Raw genomic sequence first — 23,776 nt, 5'->3', positions numbered from 1 at the left:
CTGCTGCCAGCCTGATTGATGCCTAACTGCTCCCCTGCCAGTCTGTTTGCTCCCAACTTCCCTCCTCTGCTGCCTGGTCACCCCTAACTGCCCTCCCCTGCAGGGTTGATCACCTCCAACTGCCCTCCCTTGCAGGCCTGGTGCCTCCCAACTGCCCTCCCCTGCTGGCCATCTTGTGCCGGCCATCTTGTGTCCACATGGGGGCAGGATCTTTGACCACATGGGGGCAGCCATATTGTGTGTTGGAGTGATGGTCAATCTGCATATTACTCTTTTATTAGATAGGATAGAGGCCTGGTGCAGGGGTAGGGGCCAGCTGGTTTGCCCTGAAGGGTGTCCCGGATCAGGATGGGGGTTCCCTTGGAGCGTGGGGCGGCCTGAGCAAGGGGCCTGTGGTAGTTTGCAGGCCAGCCATGCCCCCTGGCGACCCAAGTGGAGGCCCTGGTATCTGGAATTTATTTACCTCCTACAATTGAAACTTTGTAGCCTGGAGCAGAGCCAAGCCTCCTGCTTGCTCTGTGGCCGGCAGTCATTTCTGTTGGGGTTAATTCACCTTCTATAATTGAAACTTTGTAGCCTGGAGTGGAGGCTTATGCCAGCCAGGGCAGGTGGAAAGCTTGGCTTCCTCCGTTGCCGAGGGCAACCCTGGCCTGCTCTCTCCAGCTCCGTGGCTGCCGCCATTTCTGTTTGGATTTGTTTACCTTCTATAATTGAAACTTTGTAGCTTGAGTGGAGGCTTAGGCCTACAAGGCCAGGCGGAAAGCTTGGCTTCCTACGTTGCCTGGGAAACCTTGCTCTCTGTGGCTGTAGCCATCTTGGTTGGGTTTATTTGCATATCTGCTCCTGAATGGCTGGTGGGTGTGGCTTGTGGGCGTGGCTTGTGGGTGTAGCAGAGTTAGGGTCAATTTGCATATTACTCTTTTATTAGGTAGGATTGCCTTGTCACTATTGTAGCTGTAGCTTATATAAAACTGGTCAGCTCACCCTGCTGCATCTGAGAACTCCAGCTCTGGGGAACAGCTGTGGGACCTTTTGCAGGAAGCCCACACAATCTATTTGGTGTCCAGTAAGAAGGGTTGGGTCCAGTTGCTACTCTGCCTGAGCAATGGCAGAAGGTTGTTTATGGTTTTCATCCTATATAATAAAAGCCTAATATGCTAAGTGTACCGTCATCTGGTCGTCCATTCAACCAATCAAAGCATAATATGCTAATGATATGCTAAGGCCGCTTAACTGCTCACTATGACATGCACTGACCACCAGGGGGCAGACAGTAGACCAGTCCACCAGTTGCTATGATCACCAGGGGGCAGACACTCCCACTGGTAGGTTAACTTGCTGCTGGGGTCTGGCCGATCAGGACTGAGCGAGATGGGCCGGACATGCCCTGGAGCCCTCCTTCGGTCTCTCCCCTGCCCCAATCGTGCATGGGTGGGGTCCCTCAGCCTGGCCTGCACCCTCTTGCAATCAGGGACCCCTGGGGGGATGTCAGAGAGCTGGTTTCGGCCTGATCCCGCAGGCCAGGCTGAGGGACCCCACTGGTGCATGAATTCATGCACCAGGCCTCTAGTATGGAATAAAGACAGAGAAGGGATTGGAAGGCAAAATGACGTTCACATAATTGGCAAGCTTTTATTGAGCAACTACTGAATGCTGGGAATTGTGCGGAGGGCTGAGGATATGAAAACATAGTCGCTGTTCTCTCCAAGCTTGGTTTGATAAGAATAATACATTCAAAGCAATACAATAATTACTTTCGTGGTAATGTATTAAAAATTCTGTGATAGCACAGAAGAGAATTTATTATGTTCTTTGGAAGTCGCCCACACAAGGACAAAACCATCGATTTCTAAGATGGGTAACTCATATTATCCATGAAGCAATTAAACAATGAATAATACCTGGAAACCTAGAATCATAATTCACAGTTAATTATAACTCACATTTGTATCATATTCATTTTATTTTAAGCATCACAGTACCTCCAAAAGATAAAAGCTTGCATAATTTCATTTACAACCAAGAAAACATGTTTTCTTGACCAAATCATCATTTTAATAGGTCACACATAAAGTGGGGATTGGAATCTGGGTCCTCACTGTTTGTTGTCTTTGCACTGGGTCAAGCTACAGTAACCAGCACAGTAACCTAAGAAATCCTGTTTAATTAAAAAGAGAAAAAGCCCGGCCAGCATGGCTCAGTGGTTGAGCATCAACCTATGAACCAGGAGGTCACAGTTTGATTCCTGGTCAAGGTACATGCCTGGGTTGTGGGCTTGATCCCCAGTGGGGGGTGTGCAGAAGGCAGCTGATCAATGATTTTCTTTCATCGTTGATGTTTCTGTTACTCTCTCCCTCCCCTTTCCTCTCTGAAATCAATAAAAATATATATTTTTTTAAAAGAGATAAGAAGAAGAATGTTGTAGTCAAACCAAGATAATATGATGGTTTTAAATAGGTCTCATTACCTATCATAGATGTTTGATAATTCTAACTATTGTTAAATATCAATGAGAGATTTTTTTAATGACAGATACTATTGTTTGAGGGAGAGGGTGCTTTGTTTATGGTAACATAAAATAGCAAACTGGCATTTTCTTTCCTCAGCTTATCCAAAAATTGACGGATGTTGCTGAAGAATGTCAGAACAATCAGTTAAAGAAGCTCAAAGAAATCTGTGAGAAGTAAGCCTCCATCCTCATTACAATGGACTTGTGTATATAAATGTATTCAATACAAACTGCCACTTCATTTGCCTTTTTTCCCTTTTACTTCCATTTTGACTTCAGAGAGAAGAAGGAATTAAAGAAGAAAATGGATAAAAAGAGACAGGAGAAGATAACAGAAGCTAAATCCAAAGACAAAAGCCAGATGGAAGAGTAAGGAGAAAGAACCCTTCTTCGCCACCTTTTACCTGGGGATTATTTCATTCTTAACCATGAAGACCCATCTGTGAAATTTCTCCTCTAATTAACCTTTCAAAAGATCTTCTCTGTAAGGTTTTCAACCGGAAACTCAGAGAGCAGTTCAGAAAAGGACCTTGGAGATAAAGGCTGAGTAAAGGGTGTCCCTTAGGAAAAGGTTGAATCCTCACTTCTAATAATGTCAGGCAGTCTTCCCAGCATTTAGTGAAAACAAAGTCTGCCCTTGGGGGCACCTGACCTTTGTCCAGAGTTGGTGCATTGTACCTTCCTGGAAGCAGTAATAAGAATGTTGAGAGTTCTATAAATTTTCATCGGGGAGTCCAAGAGTCTCATGTTTTCTGATGCCGGATGTGTTCATATAATGATTTATTTGTCCTTTTCTTTTAGGGAAAAGACAGAGATGATCCGGTCATACATCCAGGAGGTGGTGCAGTACATCAAGAGGGTATGTTGGTTGTTAAAGAACAAACGTTCAATCGAGTAGATTTAAAGGTCTAATTGGTTCTAGCAGTTCATGAACCAGGCAGCATCCCAGTTAGTAAACAGAGAGTTCCTCTGAGCAGCTGTACAAAGAAGAAGGTTTATAGGTGGAGAAATGGTGGGACAAGGAAGTTCTTACAGGCAAGGTCGCCTTTGCTCAGGAGAAGGCAGGGGGCTTTATCAGGCAGAGGACATCGCTAAGGTTGAAATTCCAGACAGACTGGGAGAGGCTGACACTGCAGTTAGGTTAGTATTCATTCTTGGTGGGGTGTAGCAAAAGTGACTCCAGTTTGAGCCCGTTGTTTCTTTATAATGGGGCTAATGCCTCTCTCCTTTGCAAACTATGTGTGAATGTTTGACAAGCACAGTGTGAGCCTCCATAGGAAACAGCATGCCTTGTTGCATCTATTTACCACTCTTCACAGCGAAGGCTCCCTAGTCAATATTCCTGGAAGTTTAATTGCAAACCTGTGTACAAAAAGGCTCGCGTAAAGACAGATGTGAAGAATCACTTCCAGGTCAGGAGCCCGGAAACATGATGTAAATGGGAGATTCCCCCAAAGAATCCTTAGTTGTCACCAGTGGTAGAGAAGATGACAAGCTCCAGAGGCTATTATATATTTTTTTCAAATTTTTAAAAAACGTTACTATGAAAATTTTCAAATATTAAGAAAATGTAAGGATAGTATAATTTGATCACTCCACCCTCATTCCCATTTACCTTCAATGCTTACCAACAGTCTACTATACCTGTAAGGACAGTTCTTGACCAGGGAATGAAGTAATTCAATGTATTTAATTTTTAACATTTTTCTGAAAACATTCACTTGAACTTTTAGGTGAGAATGACTTTCTTTGTAACTTTCTTATAGTTAGAAGAGGCACAAAGTAAACGGCAAGAAAAACTCGTAGAGAAACACAAGGAGATACGTCAGCAGATCCTGGACGAAAAGCCCAAGGTAAACTGAACTGAATAGAATCATCACTCAGTAATTTCAGTCTCTCTCCATTCCATTAGAATAAGACCTCCCTCGCTCATGTATCTTGCACACAATCTCAGGTCACATCGCATGGGAAATGTATGTATCTTTTTCAATGATGGTAAAAAAATCTTTATGGTAGTATTCAATAAGTCTTTATCATCACCTTGTGAGGTTTAAAAACTGCAAATGCAAGGAATCCAGCTCTGGAGCTTGGCTTTTAATTGGTCTGGGGTGTGGTTGAGACATAAGTATTTTTAAAGGACCCTGGCCCTCTCCCCTGCCAAGATAGAATTAAGAGAAATGAATTAGCTGAGTTTCTTCAGGTTTAAATAACTTATATTGTAATGGCAGACTCTGTCCAGCAGAGGGTTCCTGTACCAATAGCATCCTGGTTTTCATCTAACAAAATATTATCATAAGCCAGAAAAATATAAATCTTCCTTTTCCCTATAATAACAGTTTATTGGTGCTCCACTTTAAAATTACCTGTGCTTATTATTTGGTCAAAACCAATGTTTCATGAATATTAACTTAAAGCAAACTGAATATTTATAAATCAAATATTTTAGGGGAAAAGTATCTCAGCTTTAGAACATTCATCTGTTTTGATTCATCAAGGAATATTTTTCTCTTTGTGAAAAATGTACTTTTCAGTTATTCTGTTCTCCAATCTACAGCTTAAATATCTATTCTAAAAGGTACTGGTATTTCATAAAAGTACTTTTTAAAATTGTAAAGCTGAAAAGTCTTAGTTTTGTTTCATTATATAGTCCATTCACTAATTTATTTTTTATAGATTTTTTGTGGTTGATTCTAAATATTTTTTGTGTTTATTTCTGCTCCTCTCTTTATTTTTATTACCTATGACATTGATTTAATATGTGTGACTCCTAAAGTTTTAGGTTGGGCAATACAGATTCTCAAGTAGTAATGAAAATCCAAGAATTAATAATTCCTGAGATATGATGCTAATTTTTATGCTTTTTTATTAATCAACAATTTAAATATTCTTAACCACCCTTTCACATTTATTATGCATTAGTAAAATAGAACAAATTTTAGAAATCACTATGCTTTTCATTTAGGATTGGTCTTTTAAAATGCCCAAATATTTGGAGCAAAAGATCCAGGTTCAACAGAAAATTAAGAAACACCTTCACAGTGATCAATTCCAGGTGGTATATTCAAATACATGCTTTTTCAATCCATTCTGTCTGAATTCATATTTGTCATTACTTTGTACACTGGCATAATGCCCTTCACTTATGGTTGATACCTCATTAGCCAGTTTTCTCATTTCTAAGAAAATCTCTCTTGGAAAATATTGTTATTCCCACAGAGTTTTATTTTGGTTTGTTTTGGTTTTGGTCCAAACATGTCAACAACTTTACTCATAGATAAAATGTATACTATTACCATATTTATAGCAATTTTAAAATTTCTTTTTTTGGCCCCTTGGAAAGAGATCTGAAGTATTTCTATGAATTTTTAGTAGTTCTATTTGCCTTTTTTTTTTTCTTTTTACTGTAAATAGCGACCAATATGATTCCTCTTTGCTTTCCATCCAGGAGGTTGTTCTTATGACCATCTTACTGTGTCTAGGTTTGAAGGTTGCCCTTGATGATTATTGGTTCCATGTCAAACTAAAGCATTTATTGAGAGGTGCTCTTCAGGGCTTAAAAATGTTGTGCTTTGGAACCATGACTTTGATAATAAAATAAGAATGATGACTGTTAATATTGTAGGATACAATAAGCTAATAAAGGAAAATGACCGTGACAAGAAGGAGCAATAATTAATACTGGAGTAAAAGAATAAGGTCAAGTGTAGGTCATGTGGAGAAAGATCAAAGCACAGGACAGCAAATGTAAGACCAGTCTAGCATAGCAGCCAGCCACACTCATAATTGTTGGGTGTTGACCAGAAATAGAATAGCACTGACTTTGAGATAATCCTTCTTCACGTTCAGTATTGGCTTGACAAAGCTTGACATAGATATGAGGGAAATCAACAAAAGGGGAAACATAAAAGAAAAAGGAGCAACTCAAGGAAACGAACCTGGCCAACTGTATCTACAACTGAGTCCGTTCCATTCAGTCAAGAAGATGTGAAGGCCGAGTGGTTTTCTGACATCTTGACATTTATGACCAGTTCCATCACTCAGTGTTATGCAAGGAAATTGAGTTGATACTATAGTAGGTAATATTAAAGGTAATTGCAACCTTCTTATTAAGAGGAAAGCATGCTGAATTTTGCCAGAGGTTGCTGAGGGGAATAGAGTTCCTCCTTCAAATATTTTACAGATAGCATAAGCAATTTCCTAAATAGAAAACAATAATGGCTAATATTTTGCTACATGGCATCGTGTTTCTTCCCATTTGTCAGCTTCTTTCACCCTATTGTCAAATATTATGAACTTACTTTTTCTTCATCCACTTTTTAAACTAATGGAATAATGTGTTCTGTGTTCCTCACTTCCACCTGAACAGGGAAGAAGCTCTTTTTACGTTCCTAATTTCTCCTATTGCTTTCTGAGCTTGCCTGGATCCCAATTACAAGCTGTATAAATTCCCAAGTCTTTGGTAACCAAACCACTCCTTTAAAAGTAAAAAAAAAAAAAAAAAAAAAAAAAAAAATGTTTAAGAAGAGAAATTTGAAAAGCCAATGCAGAAAAATAACAGTTTTGGGCTTGATTTAGAGCAAGATCCATATGAAGATTAATTCGAAGTGTAACTTTCTCACATTTCACTCAACCATGCACTTATGATCAGGAAAGATCAACTCAAGTTCCCAACATTTTAATCATCCTGCAATAGAACGGTGCTCTTCAATCAAAACCATTTCATTTCCACGTAGACCAAGAACTTCTGTTCTTCTGGTCCCTATTTGGTGGGAGACCAAATTTGGCCAGCCACAATGTGAAAGTTTATTTTAGAATGTTCCGTTTTGTGACATGCACCAGGACTTTGTCATATGTATAATGTTTTATTTCCCATTAAAAACTGAGACTCAACGAGTCTATTTCTTTTGTATGTACATTTTGAGGACATTGTGGAAAATGGAAGGTGATGATCACTAGAGGTAAAATATACAAGAGATACATATTTTGGCCCCCAATTTGACATAAAACTGCATTGTGCATATCTGTCCATAAGTTCCACTGACATGTATTAAGTTACAAATTCTCTTAAAAGAGAATACTCAGCTCTTTCTCAGTAGAGTTCTAAATTATGGAGAGACGTTCAGCTGCCTGTTCCCTAGCAGTGAAATCTTGGATTCAGTCCCTGAGTGTATGCTGTTTTCAGTTTTGTTCAAGGTGCGTCTTTTTATGAAATCTACTAGAGGCCCAGTGCACGAAATTCTTGCACGAAGGGGGGTTGTCCCTCAGCCCAGCCTGTACCCTCTCCAATATGGGACCCCTTGAGGGATGTCCGACTGCCCGTTTAGGCCCGATCCCACTGGGGGGATCGGGCCTAAACGGGCAGTCGGACATCCCTCTCACAATCAAGGACTGCTGGCTCCCAACTGCTTGCCTGCCTGCCTTCCTGATTGCCCCTAACCACTTCTGCCTGCCAGCCTGATCATCCCCTAACCACTCTGCTGCCAGCCTGTTTGCCCCCAACTTCCCTCCTCTGCCGGCCTGGTCACCCCTAACTGCCCTCTCCTGCAGGGTTGATCACCTCCAACTGCCCTCCCTTGCAGGCTTGGTCCCTCCCAACTGCCCTCCCTAGCAGGCTGGGTGCCTCCCAACTGCCCTCTCCTGCTGGCCATCTTGTGGTGGCCATCTTGTGTCCACATGGGGGCAGGATCTTTGACCACATGGGGGCAGCTATATTGTGTGTTGCAGTGATGATCAATCTGCATATTACTCTTTTATTAGATAGGATAGAGGCCTGGTATAGGGGTGGGGGCCAGCTGGTTTGCCCTGAAGGGTGTCCCGGATCAGGTGGGGGTTCCCTTGGGGTGTGGGGTGGCCTGAGCGAGGGGCCTGTGGTGGTTTGCAGGCTGGCCACACCCCCTGGTGACCCAAGCGGAGGCCCTGGTATCTGGAATTTATTTTCCTTCTACAATTGAAACTTTGTAGCCTGGAGCGGAGCCAAGCCTGGGGCTCCCTCTGAGGCTGGCAGCCATTTATGTTGGGGTTATAATTGAAACTTTGTTGCCTTAAGCGGGTGGGCCCGGACAGGGTGTGTGGAAAGCTTTGCTTCCCCTGTTGCCGGCAGCAACCCTGGCCTGCTCTCTCAAGCTCCATTCTGCCGCCATTTGTTTGAATTTGTTTACCTTCTATAATTGAAACTTTGTAGCTTGAGTGGAGGCTTAGGCCTGGCAAGGGCAGGCGGAAAGCTTGGCTTCCTCTGTTACCTAGGAAACCTTGCTCTCTTTGGCTGTAGCCATCTTTGTTGGGTTAGTTTGCATACTCGCTCTGATTGAATGGTGGGCGTGGCTTGTGGGTGTGTCGGAGATATGGTCAATTTGCATATTTGTCTATTATTAGATAGGATAGCTGCAGAGTTCTAAAGATGGATACAATCTTTCAACTCAGTGACATAATGGGTTTCCTTGGGATTTCCATACCTAGGTTTGCCAAAGACAGTAGTAAAGGGTTTATGTGTATGAAAGGTGGTAGGAACAACTCAAGAACCCAAATGCCAGTGGAAAGAAACCACACTTTTTGTGGTTGTGCTAGACTCTGAGTTGATTCATTATAAAAAGGACATTCTACCTTTTTTCTTTACATTTCAAAGAGATTTATCCTAACATGGTGAAACATCGTTAATCAGGAGTTGCTCTGAATCTGCTGTGAATATTCCATTATAAATTGATTGCTTTGTAGCTACAGGCCCTGGTTACAAGAAGAATCATCCTTTGAGGGGACTTTTTAATGAACTGTCTGTATAACCTCATAAAACAGTCGATAAATATGTAATTTACTTCTCCTCTGACATTTAATTTGTCTTTGATGCTTCTTAAAACACAAGTTATCTGTTTTAATTTAGCTCATTAGCAAGAGAGAATGCCAGGAAGTTTTAAGGCATTTTCATTTATAGCCAAAGAACATTTCATCATGCTGGCTCTTTTCTTTCCCCTCCACCAGGGGAATATAGCCTGATTTCCCTCATTTCCCCTCTCACATCTTCATAACAGGGTGCATGACTAACTTCTCTGGGTGAGGTTACTCTTGTCAGACCTACCTTTGGGCCCTGAGACAGAACTCTAAATACAGCTATTTCAATCCTGCCTTCCCAGTTTTCAGGGAAAAAGAAACTAACTTGGGCATTTAAGTAAAAGCTTCTTTCTTACATGATTTATTTGTCCCTCCTCTAATATTTTGTTACTTGATGGGGAAATATGAATTCTCCCTGGTAACACCCAGTGGACCTTCTCATAGAAGCTAGACCACAAAGTGTAAACTGGTTGGCTGTTGACTATATTTTGCTCATTGTCAAGTCCTTGTCAACCCATCATGTAGCTTATTTTTGTTTTTTCTGTGTAAGAAATTTCCCTTTCATATCTGTCCATGTGAATAATTGCCTTTTAAAAAACATGTAGTTCTTCATTATTTTCTTTATTTTACCTTCATTCTGAAATGATACTTTAACTGGATATAAAACTTTTAGGTTGGCAGTTATATTTTTTATTATGGAAGATAACATTTCACTGTCCTCTGACTTCTCTTCTTGTTGAGAAGTTAACTATTGATCTTAGTGTAGTTCTTTTGATGATGATATATTTTCTGCTCTTTCCCTGCAGTTAAGATTTTTTTCTTATTTTTATATTGTTTTCTTATAATGTGTTTAAGTGTGTGTTTGAGGTGACTGCATGGCTAACTTTCATTAGCTCAGAAAAAAACTCTCAGCTATTGGCTTCCATCACATTTTTCAAAAATTTCCTTTCATCATGTTATTTATGTATAAAATGACTGCCTTAATCCATCTTCTCTATCTCTTAACTCTTTCCAGTATTTTCCATTTTTTTGTCTCTTTGTGCTACCCTTTGAACAATTTTTTTTTCTTACCATTTTTCTAATTTACTTATTTTTAGTGGTACTGCTATTTAACTCATTCACTGAGCTTTTAATTTTTGCTTTTGTATTTTATTTTATTTCCAGATGTTCTAGTATTTGGTTTATTTTCAGATCTACAATTTGTATGCCTCACTTATTATAGATAATGTTTTCTGTGAGATTCCTCACTCTGGATAGCCATGGGCTTTGGGTTTTGGCCTCACCCTACAAGGCTGTCAAAAAAATGAATTCAAAATGTCCAGCTTTAGCAAAAGCCCCTCAAAACAAAAGCAGCTTATTTGCTTATTACCTGTCTAGGTTTGATGTCCCTGCAGTTTGGGCCTAATTATTCTTTAAATTTTTATGAGTCTTAAGTTTTTAAAGAAGATAGTTTTAATATCAAATCCAACATTTTTAGTTGTTTTCAGTGGGAAGGATGGTTCAAATCACCCAAGCAGCCATTACCAGAAATAGAAATTTTTCACATGTTTTTAAAATGTATGAATTAAACATCTGTTCTAGTCAGGTTCCACTATAGAAGCAGAACCAGTAAGAGATTGTTTGTGTTGCAGGGAATTGGCTCCTGCAATTGTGGGGGCTGGCTTTGTAGTCTCCAAAAGGCTATCTCCCGATCTAATGCTGATCCTGGCATGCATGCAGGCAGTCTGGAAGGGAGAATAATGATTAAGCTTTACAGGTCCAATTGCTGCTTCACTCTAAAAGGATGAGTCAACAGATCAGCAATAATACCTATGTATTAAACAATGGCTGCCATCCCCTCATCAGCACTCCAACTCTTGAAAGAGTCTTTTTTGTAGCCCATTCTAACTGGAAGCATACAGAAAGGGAACTCTGGGAAATGTAGTTCAGCTGAGCCAAGGGGGCACATCACAAAACCACCACACTATTATGTAAAAGTTGGAAATGTTCTTATTTAAAGAAACATGAGCCCTAACCTGTTTGGCTAAGTGGATAGAGCATCGACCTGTGGACTGAAAGGTCCCAGGTTCAATTCCAGTCAAGGGCATGTACCTTGGTTGCAGGCACATCCCCAGTAGGAGGTGTGCAAGAGGCAGCTGATCAATGTTTCTAACTCTCTATCCCTCTCCCTTCCTCTCTGTAAAAAAAAATCAATAAAATATATTTTAAAAATCTAATCTCCTTTGAAATAATATTAAAGAAAAAGAAACATGATTTCTCTTGAAAATTAGATTGTATGATTAGATTGAGCCAACATGGAAACAAATCTCTAGAGCTGAGAAGTGGCTGCCCCTTAGTCCTACTTGGCATTCCCTAAACAGATTCATGAGTTTCTATTTTCTGGCACCTTCAAGGAAAGTGAGTTTGAGATTTCAACACAATTACAACTAAGATTCCCATGAATGCCATTGATTCCTTCCCCTTTTTTCTACTCCATTAACATTCTTTCCCTTCCCTTATCCTTATTTTTTTTTTCCTATAGATGAAAAATGTGGGAGTTTTGTGATTGGTCTATTGAATGGAGGGGAAGAAATCCAAAGAGAATATTCACCAAGTATTAAAGGATCAAGGAGTGTGTGTGTTGGTGGGGTTCAGGGTCTTCCCCATAAGGACTGCGTTCAAGATCAGGAATAGGATGAGACAAACTTTAATCCCATTGACGCTATCTGTCAACCTACCAAAAACAAACAAAAAAGTATGCACAGCAACCATGAACGGCCCCAAAAACCTTTTGGGCTCACTTATACTTTTACTCCTGTACCTGTCATTGTGCATGACTTATATGAATTTTGCCAATACTAGTTAGATGTTTTATTCCCAATGTATCTCCAGTTTGTTTTTAAAGCCCTGCTTTGGTATGACAAGGATAATGAAAATAGTCCAACACCCATACCCTAAACCTTTCCAAAGCAGAGAATGTGAAATTTTAATTGATATAAGGCAGTGGTCGGCAAACTCATTGTCAACAGAGCCAAATATCAACAGTACAACGATTAAAATTTCTTTTGAGAGCCAAAAACCGACTTCTGCGCATGGGCCACGAAGTTTCAATCGCACTGTACCTGCGCGCCCGCACGTGGTATTTTGTGGAAGAGCCACACTCAAGGGGCCAAAGAGCCGCATGTGACTCGCAAGCCGCAGTTTGCCGACCACTGATATAAGGAAACCACTGCCTGATTTTACTATGGCTTTCAACATTGTTAGGGAAGGATGGCCAAACTCAAACTGAGAGAAATATTTAGCTGTAGAATACCCAAATAGGAAGTACATTAGGTGCTTTGAAATATTTGATGAAGCAGTATGTGGACATCAAAGAAGAGTCTATTGTAAAAGGGCAAATGCAGAACTACTGGGCTGAAAAAATAAAATAAAAACTGTCAAAGTTTCAATTCAGGCAGACTGCATCTAAGTGCAAGAGTCACATTCTCTATTTCCAATGCCAAATTAATGTGCCCTGCCACCATGGCTCAGTGGTTGAGCATCAAACTATGACCCTGGAGGTCACCATTCATTTCCTAGTTTTATCCCAAATGGGAGACAAAAGTGCAGGAAGCAGCTGATCAATTATTCTCTCTCATCGTTATTTCTATCGCTCTCTCCCTCTCCCTTCCTCTCTGAAATATATCTATATCTATCTATCTATCTATCTATCTATCTATCTATATCTATCATCTATCTATCTATCATCTATCTATCTATCTATCTATCTATCTATCTATCTATGTCTATAGATAGATAGATAGATAGATAGATAGATAGATAGATAGATAGATGATAGATAGATAGATACAAATTAATGTAACAAATCTATCCCTTAGAGTCCTACCTATCCATTTTCTGTCAACAAAAATCAATTGACGCACATCTGCATTTATTATTAATTATTGGCTGAGACTAGTCTTTGAATTTAACAAAAAAGGTCTTTGAATTTGTAGCAGAAACCAAGGCTCAAATAATATTTTCATATTTCAAAAACTCTTATCAAGATCTGTGATAGAAGAGTAAACAGTTCATAATGTTTCTGATGGTTTGGATGAATTCTTTACTATATACCCTCTGTGACCATATACACATGTGCACGCACATTTATACACAATCAACTTTACACAATTGGAGGAAAGACTGGAATGTTTAATCATGTAGGCATCAAAATGGATTTAGCCCTAGCTAATTATGCTAGTTATGCAAATTTGTGTCTATGAGGGCATCCAGCAACATGTCCATGTTTCCAGTGACATAAAGAATAAGAAATATATTGTGCTTTAGCTTCAGTTTTTCACCCTTTTCTTTTTCTTTGCATCTTACATATTATTTTAAAAAACAACAACAATTCTTAGGTTTAGGGAAATAGATAATGAGCTGTCACAATTCTTAAGTTTATTATTAGGTTTTCCTGTTAAATGAAACAAAAAAGCCCCAAACTTGCAAATTATTATAAATCAGGTAACACATCTTTATAATTGTTAACATGTCAACTGCACCACACCCACCCTAGCCAAAGTCACTGCTATTCCTCACCTGAATTTCTAACTAGCCTCCTAACTGGTATTCTTGCTTCCACATGCCCCACTCATATTCTGGGCCCAACACAGTAGCCAGAGTCATCCTTTTAGAACATAAGTCAGCTCGCTCCTCTGTTCAACGCCCTTGCATGGCTCCCATCATCTCAGAATAAAAGTCTACAAGGTCCAGTATAACCGGATCCCACTGTGCTGCATCCTCTCTTCATCTCCTTATTGACCTACCCTCTGTTCCGGCCCTCCCGGGCTCCTTGCTGGGCCCCAATTAGGCAAGCCGTTCCTTGTGCTTGTGTGGACTGTTTCCTCTGCCCAGAATGCTCATCTCCCATGTATCTTCTTGGGCAACTCTTTCCTGCCTTTCAGGTCTTTGTTCAAATCTGTCTTCTCAAAGAGGCTGCCAATGACCACTTTACCTAAATTTGCAATCACGGTCCACCACTCTTCCATCCCTGGCATCTCCTTTCCCTTTTCTGTTTTTCATAGCATTGATTACCTGGTTAGGTCATTCACTTCCCCTTTAAGTATATTACTCAATATTGGTCCCTCCCCTTTAAAATGTAATCTCCATAAAGGCAGAGGCTTTGTTATTTTGTTCAGTGATGCTCTTGAGTTCTAGGCACCCGAGAACAATGCCTGGCACTTAGTTGGTGCTTAATACATAGTTTTGAATGAATGACTTAAGTGGAGGACTAACACAATTGACTTTGTGTATAAAAAAAAAGTCCTCTCTCTTTAAGAGGAAAAAGTACAGTATGGCCATTAAGCGCAAACTCATTGGGCTGCATTGTTCAACTGCTGTCAGTAATTCAATATAATCTCTTCTCGGGTTTCTTGACAGTAGTGGAATTTTGTGGAGAATTTCTCAATAGTAATAGCTGCAATCATCTTTAACGTCTAATCCCTACAGAGGGTAGGGAAGGACCAAGGAGAATTCAATTGCCAGTTCCATTGCATTTGTGGCAGAAAGTGTTGGACAAGATAAAGAAGTTGGAGGTTTTAAATCTCTATTCTAGAAGGCACTCCAAGAAAGCTCCCAGACAAAAACGTTGAAATAACAAATGACTTAAAAATCTAGTTCAATGCCACCAAAATGACAGCATCCCTTTTTTTCCACACAGGGGGACGGTTCCTCCTCATTCTTGTCGGAAACTTGCCATGAGGATCCCTCTGTTTCCCCCAACTTTACTCCCCCCAACCCTCAAGCTCTCAAGTGGTGACCACCGTCCTTCCGGCCAGGTAGGACTGGATGGGAGGGGTCGCTTTAGAGAGAAGGGTGGCGTGTGGCCATCCGGTTCACAGGCATCATGGACTTGCTCCTTTGTTCTTCACCCTCCCTTTCTCTACATTCTCATCTTTTTCCTGCTCCAGTTCCCAGCCACACCATGATGCACTGCACATCTTAACTGTCTTCCTCTGGTATTTATTTCTTCATCATTGTTCTCTCTCTTTCTGTCATAAATTCCATTCTTACATATTGTCTTCTTCCCTTTTGTTTCTCAGTTTGCAAAATCAGCTTCCCTTTTGACCTTGACCTTTCACTCTCACACTCACTATTATTCCCACTTTTGAAACATTTAAGTTCCTACTTCTCAAAGCACTGATTTCTCACAATCTTAATATCTTAAAATCTAATGGGATTAAATTAGTTTTCAGGGAGTCTTCTTGACCCATTCTACTCAATTTATGACACGGTCCTTTTAAAAACCAAACAAAAGGCATGTATCCCCACATTGTATTTAGATTTAAGAGGGTATCTCAGGATTTTCTGATTCTGTGCTATCAAGAGCTCTTAAAATTGCCTCACTATTAGGAATGCTTGTGTCAATGGCTGCTGGTTGGAGCAAAATGAAGCTTGAAACTTAGAGAGGACTTTAGCTTGCTAGAGGAGAATCATCATGAAATCTATTATATTCCTTCAGCTAATAAAAACTGGCCAAAGCCATTCTAATGATGGAGTAAAGAAGCATTGATGTGATTATAAAGAAAGCAAACTTCTATTCTGATGTGTTGAAAACAGAGTTTTACAGTGAGGCTTAGTGTTTTTGTCTTTAAGTCCTTGTTGATCTGTGAAGCAGTGCAGTTTAGAAACATCAAAGAATTAGTGAAAACACAAATTTTACTAAGAAAAAAGGTGTAAGTTCTTCCTTTGTCTATATCAGTTGCCACAAACAATGAGCCCTTCACACTTTAATGACTATATGATCCAATGAAAATGCAGATTCTGATGCTGGAGGTCTGGTGGGCCCTGAGATCTGCATCCCTCACTGGCTTTCAGGGGATGCTCTTGCTGCCATATTTCCATGGACCACATTTGACCAGCAAGGCTGGAGTATCTATCCCCCGGCTGGAAGGAGAAGCTGTAAGCCACCTTCATGCTGTTTTATTGTGTTTTAATATTTTGGCCTAATCACAAGCCTGACCCTTTGGTATATTCTTATTTTCTACTTCTGACTGCAACGCTAGTAAAAGAGAGGCAGAGATTGTCATTTGAGAGCAAAGCCATAGCCTGAATTCTGTCCATGTTCTCCCAATGGATCTTGCTTCTGTGGTGACCTTGTGATCAAGCCCACTTTGGAAGCTGGGGTGTAGGAGAGGCTAGTGATATTGATTTCTTCAAGAACACATCAGGGAGACCTTGAAAATGTTTTTGTTTTTCATTTGGTTATAAATGTTTAGGGTATTCCTTAAATCATTAAGTATAAGCCCCCTTGGATTTTATTGTTGTTGTTACTGTCTTGGAATTTTTGAGAGTTATTGTGAAACATTTAATATCACAGGTAGACTATTACATTCTCTCAGAGGAGGTAAGTGAGAGTGGAGGTCAGAACACAGGAGTTGGGTGTTGTTTCTAAAACAAATGCAGTAGGGACATAAATGTTACATTTTTGTCCTCTGCTCTATCAGGCTTGCAATGGCTGGTTCACAACCTGTATTCCTTTCAGAATGTCAGCTGCGCTTCCTGCTTAGCAAAAAGTATTTATTTTCAAAAGAGATAGATATTCCCACAATGCCTAGACATTAAAAAAAAATCTTTACTCACATAGTTTGGTCCCTTTAGCTTTCCACATATAAAAGGCAACATAACAATAAACCAATTTCACACTTTCCATGGAAAAATAGGCCTCATTGCAAAAACAGAAAAAACAAACAAACACTATTTTATCTTTGAAAAAGAACAAAAAGTTCTTCTTTCATAGCAGTATATGAAAAGTACATTTTGTACAAAGTTTAATATTTCCTCACCTTTCTTCCTCGCCTTAGAAATCTTCATTGATAGTCTACAGCTGAAAACAAAATGAATGAATGAAAAGGCATCACATATTTCATAGGGAAAGCTGGGATGGGGGTGTAGAGGCAGTGTCAGGGCGGGGAGAGATTAACCTGGGAACTTATATGCATATATGCATAGCCTATGGACACAGACAATAGTGTGGTGAAGGCCTGGGAGGGGCAAGTGCAGTAGAAGGGGTTGGGGGGGGGGAGGCGGGGACAAAGGGGACATCTGTAATACTTTCAACAATAAAGGTAAATTTTAAAAAATGACTTTTTTTACTATAATATTGGTCCCAGAATACCCATCACATTAATACTTGAAATTTAACATTTTAAATTAGTGAACGCAAATCTCATTAGTGAAAAATATATTCCTAATTCAGCTAGAGATTAATAGGTGAAGCTAAACAGGTTATTCATACCTTTAACCCAGGTAAATTTTTTTAAATAAATACAAATAAATCACTGTACAGAAAGATTAAAAACAAACAAAAAGCATGTTTGCTCATTTTTGTGTACTAGTATGTATGAACCTTTAAGTAAAGACCTATAGAATGACTAATTTCTAAAAAATACTGATGTATAGCTTTAGGAACTATACATTTATTCCAAGTATAGTTAAGTGTCTGCTTTATTCTAGGCTATGCCAATTTCAATAAGAACAAAAGAGCAAAAACACAGTCCCTACTTGCTATAAAATATAGAGCAATTCCAGTCCATGGAAAGGGATTTAAACTTTTATTCCCTTACACTTAAATAATAAAACAATGACATCAAGCATTTACTATGTTGCGAAGCACCTTCAGAGCACATCACATGTATTATCTTACTCGTGCCATTGTGCACTTGAGGAAACTAAAGTTCAAAAAGATTAATGAACTCTACTAAGGTCAGACAAGAAGTGTCAAACCTTGGGGACCCCGCATGTTGTGTCCTTTGATTTTTCTTAGTAAACATCTGAAGCCATGATTTTCTGATCTAGGTTTCAGGGGTGTGATCGCTCTTTCTCACATTTCATGGCGAGGCAAGCCCTAAGGGTACACCCTCTGATCCTCAGTATACTCATCTATAAAATGGACAGACTAGCAGCCTCTCTGTTAAGGGAAGCAGATCTCTCTCTGAGTGGTGACTAGGGACAAACTCCAGTGCCATATACCAAACGCTATTTTATTTGCTGGTGGCATACCCCGGCCTCCACAATATCACAACCAAATCATGCCAGGGATTTAGCCCCTAAAATGGTCACAACAGCAAGAGGAATTAAACATCATAGGCGAGACATTCACGTTTTTCAAAACCAGTTGTTTTTAACAAATGTCTTGGAGAAGAACATCCCCCAGGACTAGATGTTAGGAAACGCCCAGCCCTCTGAACACAAGAACCTACCTCTCGGAAGCTATGAGTCGCAGCGAGCCGCTCCTATCATTGGGGGGCAGGCAGCTATTTTCTGTGTCCATCACATCCAGCGGGAAGGCAGTGGCACGCAGAGAGGGGAACTGTGAGACACAGTGTAGCTTGGTATACACCCTCACCTCCTCCCAACCTTGACTTTGTCCTCCCTCCCTTATTCTCCACTCACATGCCATCCAGCTTTTATGTGTTGGTGCTGAGTTCAAACCAGAGATGAAATAGGTTTTCTTCCCTTGAGAGCCTTTTCCCTCCCTCATCTGTCCACACTCTCCTCCTGAGCCCTTCTCTTCCCCCAGCCCTAGAACAGAATCCTTATTAACTGAAACCTCCTTCTCCCACTTGAAAAGGTGGGGACTGAATTATATGAGAAAGGAATTAGAGTACACGTTGGGGTTTGTACCAGGGTCTATTATTTTGTTGTTGTTAAGCAATTATTTTTAAGGTTTTTGTTTATTCATTCAAATACTATTTACTCAGCCCTAGTATTTACCCCTGAGGTTATTAGGAAATCTAGAGGAACATATTGGAAGAGAAACATCTCTTTTTATTATTTTTAAATGTATTTTTAACTTGTCATTGTTCCCTAACCAGTGTATTTTAGCAACTGTTTACAAAGCATCTACCTTGTATTAGGTATTTGAAGTAACCTACAGATGAGTTAAAGTATATGGGAGATGTGTGTAGGTTATAGGCAAATACTATGCTATTTTCTGTAGGGGACTGGAGCATCCGCAGATTCTGTTATCTGTGGGGTCGGGGGTGAGGGGCTTCTGGAACCAATCCCCAGAGGATACTGTGAGTCTCTTGAAGATCTGTAAGTGTGGCAACAAAGAGGCTGTCTGCAAGCAGAGAGTTGTGTAAGACTGAGTGACCTTTTTATGATCTCCTCTGAGTCCATGAAGAATACGGTTAATTAAACACAGAATTTTGCCACTAAAATAATAGGTATGAGATCCAGAGAATTCAAGGTGTTGGAGGACTCATTAAATAGGGTTGCATAAATATCATGCTGAAAGATTTAATGAGTCCATAGGGTCACTTACAGAACAACAGAGCAGAGATGACCTAGAAAAATAAATTAAAATCGATATTATGCTTCCGAATTAACAACTATAGATTGCTATATTAACACCTGAGAGATGAAGTCTATAATTGTATTCTAATGATGGATGTTGGTGTTCTCATCCCAGGGGAAATGAAAATTGCTCATTTTTAGTTTTCCGCTTGTCAATAACAAAAATAAATTTAGGTATGTGTGTTTGTTTCTGTGGTCTCTCAGAAAACCTGAATGCTACAAGTAGTTACCACTAGGGAAATAGTGCTAATTTTTTCTTTTATTAATTCAATACTTATTGAATGCTTACTGTATACAGTCACTAGGCTAGGTGCTTAGAAAATAACACTATGTAAAGAGTTGCAAGCTCCCCCCTCACCTCACATTGTCTAGCGGAGCTTTATGCAGAGATGGAAATGCCCTGTGTCTGAGAGCCCACTAGCTGCAGGTGCTCAGTAAGTGCTTGAAATGTGGCTAATGCACCTGACGAATTGATATTTTAATTTTATTTAAATTTAAATAAATTCAAATGTGGCTAGTGGCTAATAAATAAGCAGCTTAGGTAGATAGCATGCTGAATCTTAATTTCTCATGTATAATCTATCTTTCTACAGAGAATTTGTGTTGGAAAAAAATACTGTGATCATCATTATAATAGAGCTATTTGTAGGGAAAGAAGAGCTGACATATTCTTGGTTAAAACGAGGAGAACTTCGCAGACCTATAGGGTTTAGTAGACGTTGATCAAGCAGAGGAGCAGACAGGAAGGAATTTCACATGATATTGTGATAAAGCCTATGGTATTTAAAAAGTAAATTATAGCCCTAGCCAGTTTTGCTCAGTGGATAGAGCATCGACTTGCGGACTAAAGGGTCCCAGGTTCGATTCCGGTCAAGGGCACATGCTCAGGTTCCGGGCTCGATCCCCAGTTGGGAGTGTGCAGGAGGTAGCCAATCAATGATTCTCTCTCATCATTGATGTATCTATCTCTCCCTCTTCCTTCCTCTCTGAAATTAATAAAAATATATATTTTTTAAAAAGTAAATTATATAAACTTACAATTAAGCAAATTATATTAAAAACAAAGATAACAAACACCCAAAACTCATGACTTGCTAATTATTTGACACTAGAGGCCTGATGCATGAAATTCATGCAAGGGGCTCGGCCCCACTGCCATGGTGGCAGCCTCCGCCCCCACTATCACTGCTGCCATCACCGCTGCCACCTCCGCTGCCACAGCCCCCGCCGCCATGGCTTTATTGGGAAGGTTGTCTGGAAGGACATCTGGTCTAATTAGCATATTATGCTTTTATTATTATAGATGTTTGACTATTGTCTGGGCTCTCAAGGTAATCTACAACTATTGTATCTCTGTGGTCACTAGAATGGAGTGCTGTTTGCACCTCTTCCTAATTCTTGGTGCAAGGTCCTCACTTTGGTAGCTTGAAATTGGCCATAGTGGGGATATTTACACCGGGGCAATCAGCAAACACTATAGATGAGGGTCTTTTCTTCCCTGGGAGAGCCACCTATTAAATATGGATTAGCACACCGCTGCCACAAACCTTACTGTTGTATGGCATAGAGTTTTTCCAGGTTTAATGCAGAGTTCCTATTGCAGCTTACCAGAGTGGAAAACGTCCAATCCTTCATGAACAAAACAGAACTGTCTGCTGAAATACAATTTATTGCTTTTTTAAACCTTTTATTCCATGTTTCCTCTACCAGAAAGGTGTAGTGCTGCCTCACTGACTAATGAACTCCCAGGACCTGTATGTAGAATATTCTGGGGGCAACCAAAAAGTCCCCTGAAACACAAACCTACATAGCAGGACATTTTCCTCAGCCACTCAGCAGTCCTACCAGAAAAAGGTCTCAGCTGTACCATAATACTCCTCCCACTGTTAATACTGCCCACAGCTAATACTAAGTTATCACTTGCCACATTCATTTTAATGAGGCCACTTTTTTCCCTATTAAAAGTTTTAAGTGGCAATAAATGAAATCGAATAGAGAACTGCTGGGGTAAATAACAGTTTTCAGGCTGTTTTATTTTCTGTAGGAAACATTTCTTTCCAATTTTGCCCTTTTTATACCACTTCCAAACAAGTAAGGTGGTGCTAAGACTCTGAATATGAAATGCCTATTGGCAGGATTCACATTTAACCTTTCATTACAAAGACAATCAAGTCACATCTGTGGCCTCTACAGCCTGGAGCCCGGAGGTGAGAGTGATTTGTCTGAGGTCACATAGTGACTGAGGAACAGCACCCGTTTCTGCCAAGGGCTTTCCCTTCCAATTGACACCACACGACAGCTTTCCTTTGCCTGAAACCCTGTGTGTCTATGGTGCCTTTTATCATCTTTATTTCCTATGAGGCTGTCATGAGAGTTATTATAGAAGCAGAAATTTCTAGAAGTAGAAAAACAGAAGTAATTGAAAGGGTTTACCCTTTCTCCAAGTGTAAGTTACATGCCAAAAAATTTAAAAATCATGAATCTAGATTGAATTTATTTTTATTTTTTTTAAATATGTTTTTATTGATTTTAGGGAGGAAGGGAGAGGGTTGAGAGAAACATCCATGAGAAAAAAATCATCCATCGGCTGCCTCCTGCAGTCCCCCTACTGGGATCAAGCCCCAACCTGGGCATGTGTCCTGATAGGCCAGTTCTTGGTTCATGAGTTGACATTCAATTTCTTGAGCCACACGGACTGAGTTGAAAAACATGAGTCTAGATGGAATTTAAGCATAGGATGGATAAAATGTTTGGCATAGAGAGGGGAAAAGAGGAGGATCCCAGGACTTAGTTTTAAGAGGTCTGATAGAGGTGGAAAAGACTGGATGAAACAGAAAAGGGTCAGCCTGTGAGGTGGGATGAAAACCAAGAATACCAGAGAAGCCAAAAGGGAAAAAAAAAGTCCCCGATATGAAGGGAGGGACCCACAGTGTCCACAGCAACTGAGTGGTACAGAAAGGTGTCCTTTGACTTTAGTGATCAGGGGGTCATTGGTGCCCTTGGTATTAGTGACGGGTCAGTGGAAAGGTGGTAGTGGGAGTTGGATAAGATTGGGATGAACAGGAGGCAAGGAATAGGCTCTTCCAGAAATCCACACTTGAAGGGGAGCAGACATCTTAATAGCAACAGGGACATAGGCAGTGAAGGGGACTCCATTTGAGCAGAGATTAATGAGTACTCCTCATTTGTGGCCCTGTCTAGTTTATCCTGAGAATCTATACTAATAAAAGGGTAATATGCTAATTAGACTGGGAGACCTTCCGGAAGTCCTTCCAGACAAAGCCATGATGGCAGGGCTGAGGCAGAGGTGGTTAGGGGCGATCAGGCTGGCAGTGGGGGGCAGCTGGGGGCGATCAGGCTGGGAAGGGGGGGCAGTTGGGTCAAGCAGGCCAGCATGGGGGGGCAGTTGGGGGCAAGCATGCTTGCCAGGGAGCAGTTGGGGGCAATCAGGCTGGCAGGGGGGGGGGCAATTGGGGGTGAGCAGGCCAGCAAGGGGGGGCTGTTGGGGGTGAGCAGGCTGGCAGGCAGAGTGGTTAGGGGCAATCAAGCAGGCAGGCTAGCGGTTAGGAACCAGTGGTCCTGGATTGTGAGAGGGATGTCCCAGATTTGAGAGGGTGCAGGCCGGGCTGAGGGACCCCCCCCTTCCCGTGCACGAATTTCATGCACCGGGCCACTAGTACTATATAAAAGGATTGCCACTGAAGAATAGGGAAAAACAGATTTCACTCTTAATGGTTGGCAGAGTTGTGTTTTCCTGTGATCAATGTTCAGTGGAAGAACAATATGTTAATGAGTGTGCAACATAAACTATCAACAATAAAGGGTTTCCCCAGACACTGTTTAAATGTTAGGTTGTTTTCTCTTGCTATTTGGTACATTGACAATAATACTCATACAACGGTGACTGTCAGAGCTGATCCAGGAATGCACCAAGTCTGCATGGCAGCTACACTAACGCATCTGCAGATGAAGAGGCTTCCACATTTACCACCCTGCAATTAGAATCCACTCTGCCTTGTACAGCAGTGAAAGCACATAATAAGTTGAAATGTGTATTTTTCCCATTAAGTGTCCTCCTTCCTTCCAGGCTGAGTCAGGACTCCAGGAAAGGAAAGGATGGGACTCCCA

At 40.5% G+C, this 23,776-nt stretch overlaps 1 protein-coding gene across 1 annotated transcript in view; it reads left to right on the top strand.

Annotated features, from left to right (window-relative positions):
• Positions 1-23,776, top strand: part of PLCB1 (phospholipase C beta 1) — a 616,845-nt gene that overhangs the window by 540,222 nt on the left and 52,847 nt on the right. The window contains exons 29-32 of the mRNA XM_054723939.1: positions 2,607-2,683; positions 2,789-2,878; positions 3,311-3,368; positions 4,276-4,362. Of these exons, the coding sequence (XP_054579914.1) occupies positions 2,607-2,683; positions 2,789-2,878; positions 3,311-3,368; positions 4,276-4,362 (312 nt within the window). The remainder of the gene's footprint in view (positions 1-2,606; positions 2,684-2,788; positions 2,879-3,310; positions 3,369-4,275; positions 4,363-23,776) is intronic.

Source organism: Eptesicus fuscus, chromosome 12 (assembly GCF_027574615.1).
Source record: "Eptesicus fuscus isolate TK198812 chromosome 12, DD_ASM_mEF_20220401, whole genome shotgun sequence".
Taxonomy (NCBI): Eukaryota; Metazoa; Chordata; class Mammalia; order Chiroptera; family Vespertilionidae; genus Eptesicus; species Eptesicus fuscus.
Note: the sequence above shows the minus strand (reverse complement) of the source record. Positions and strands in the feature narration are given on the sequence as shown.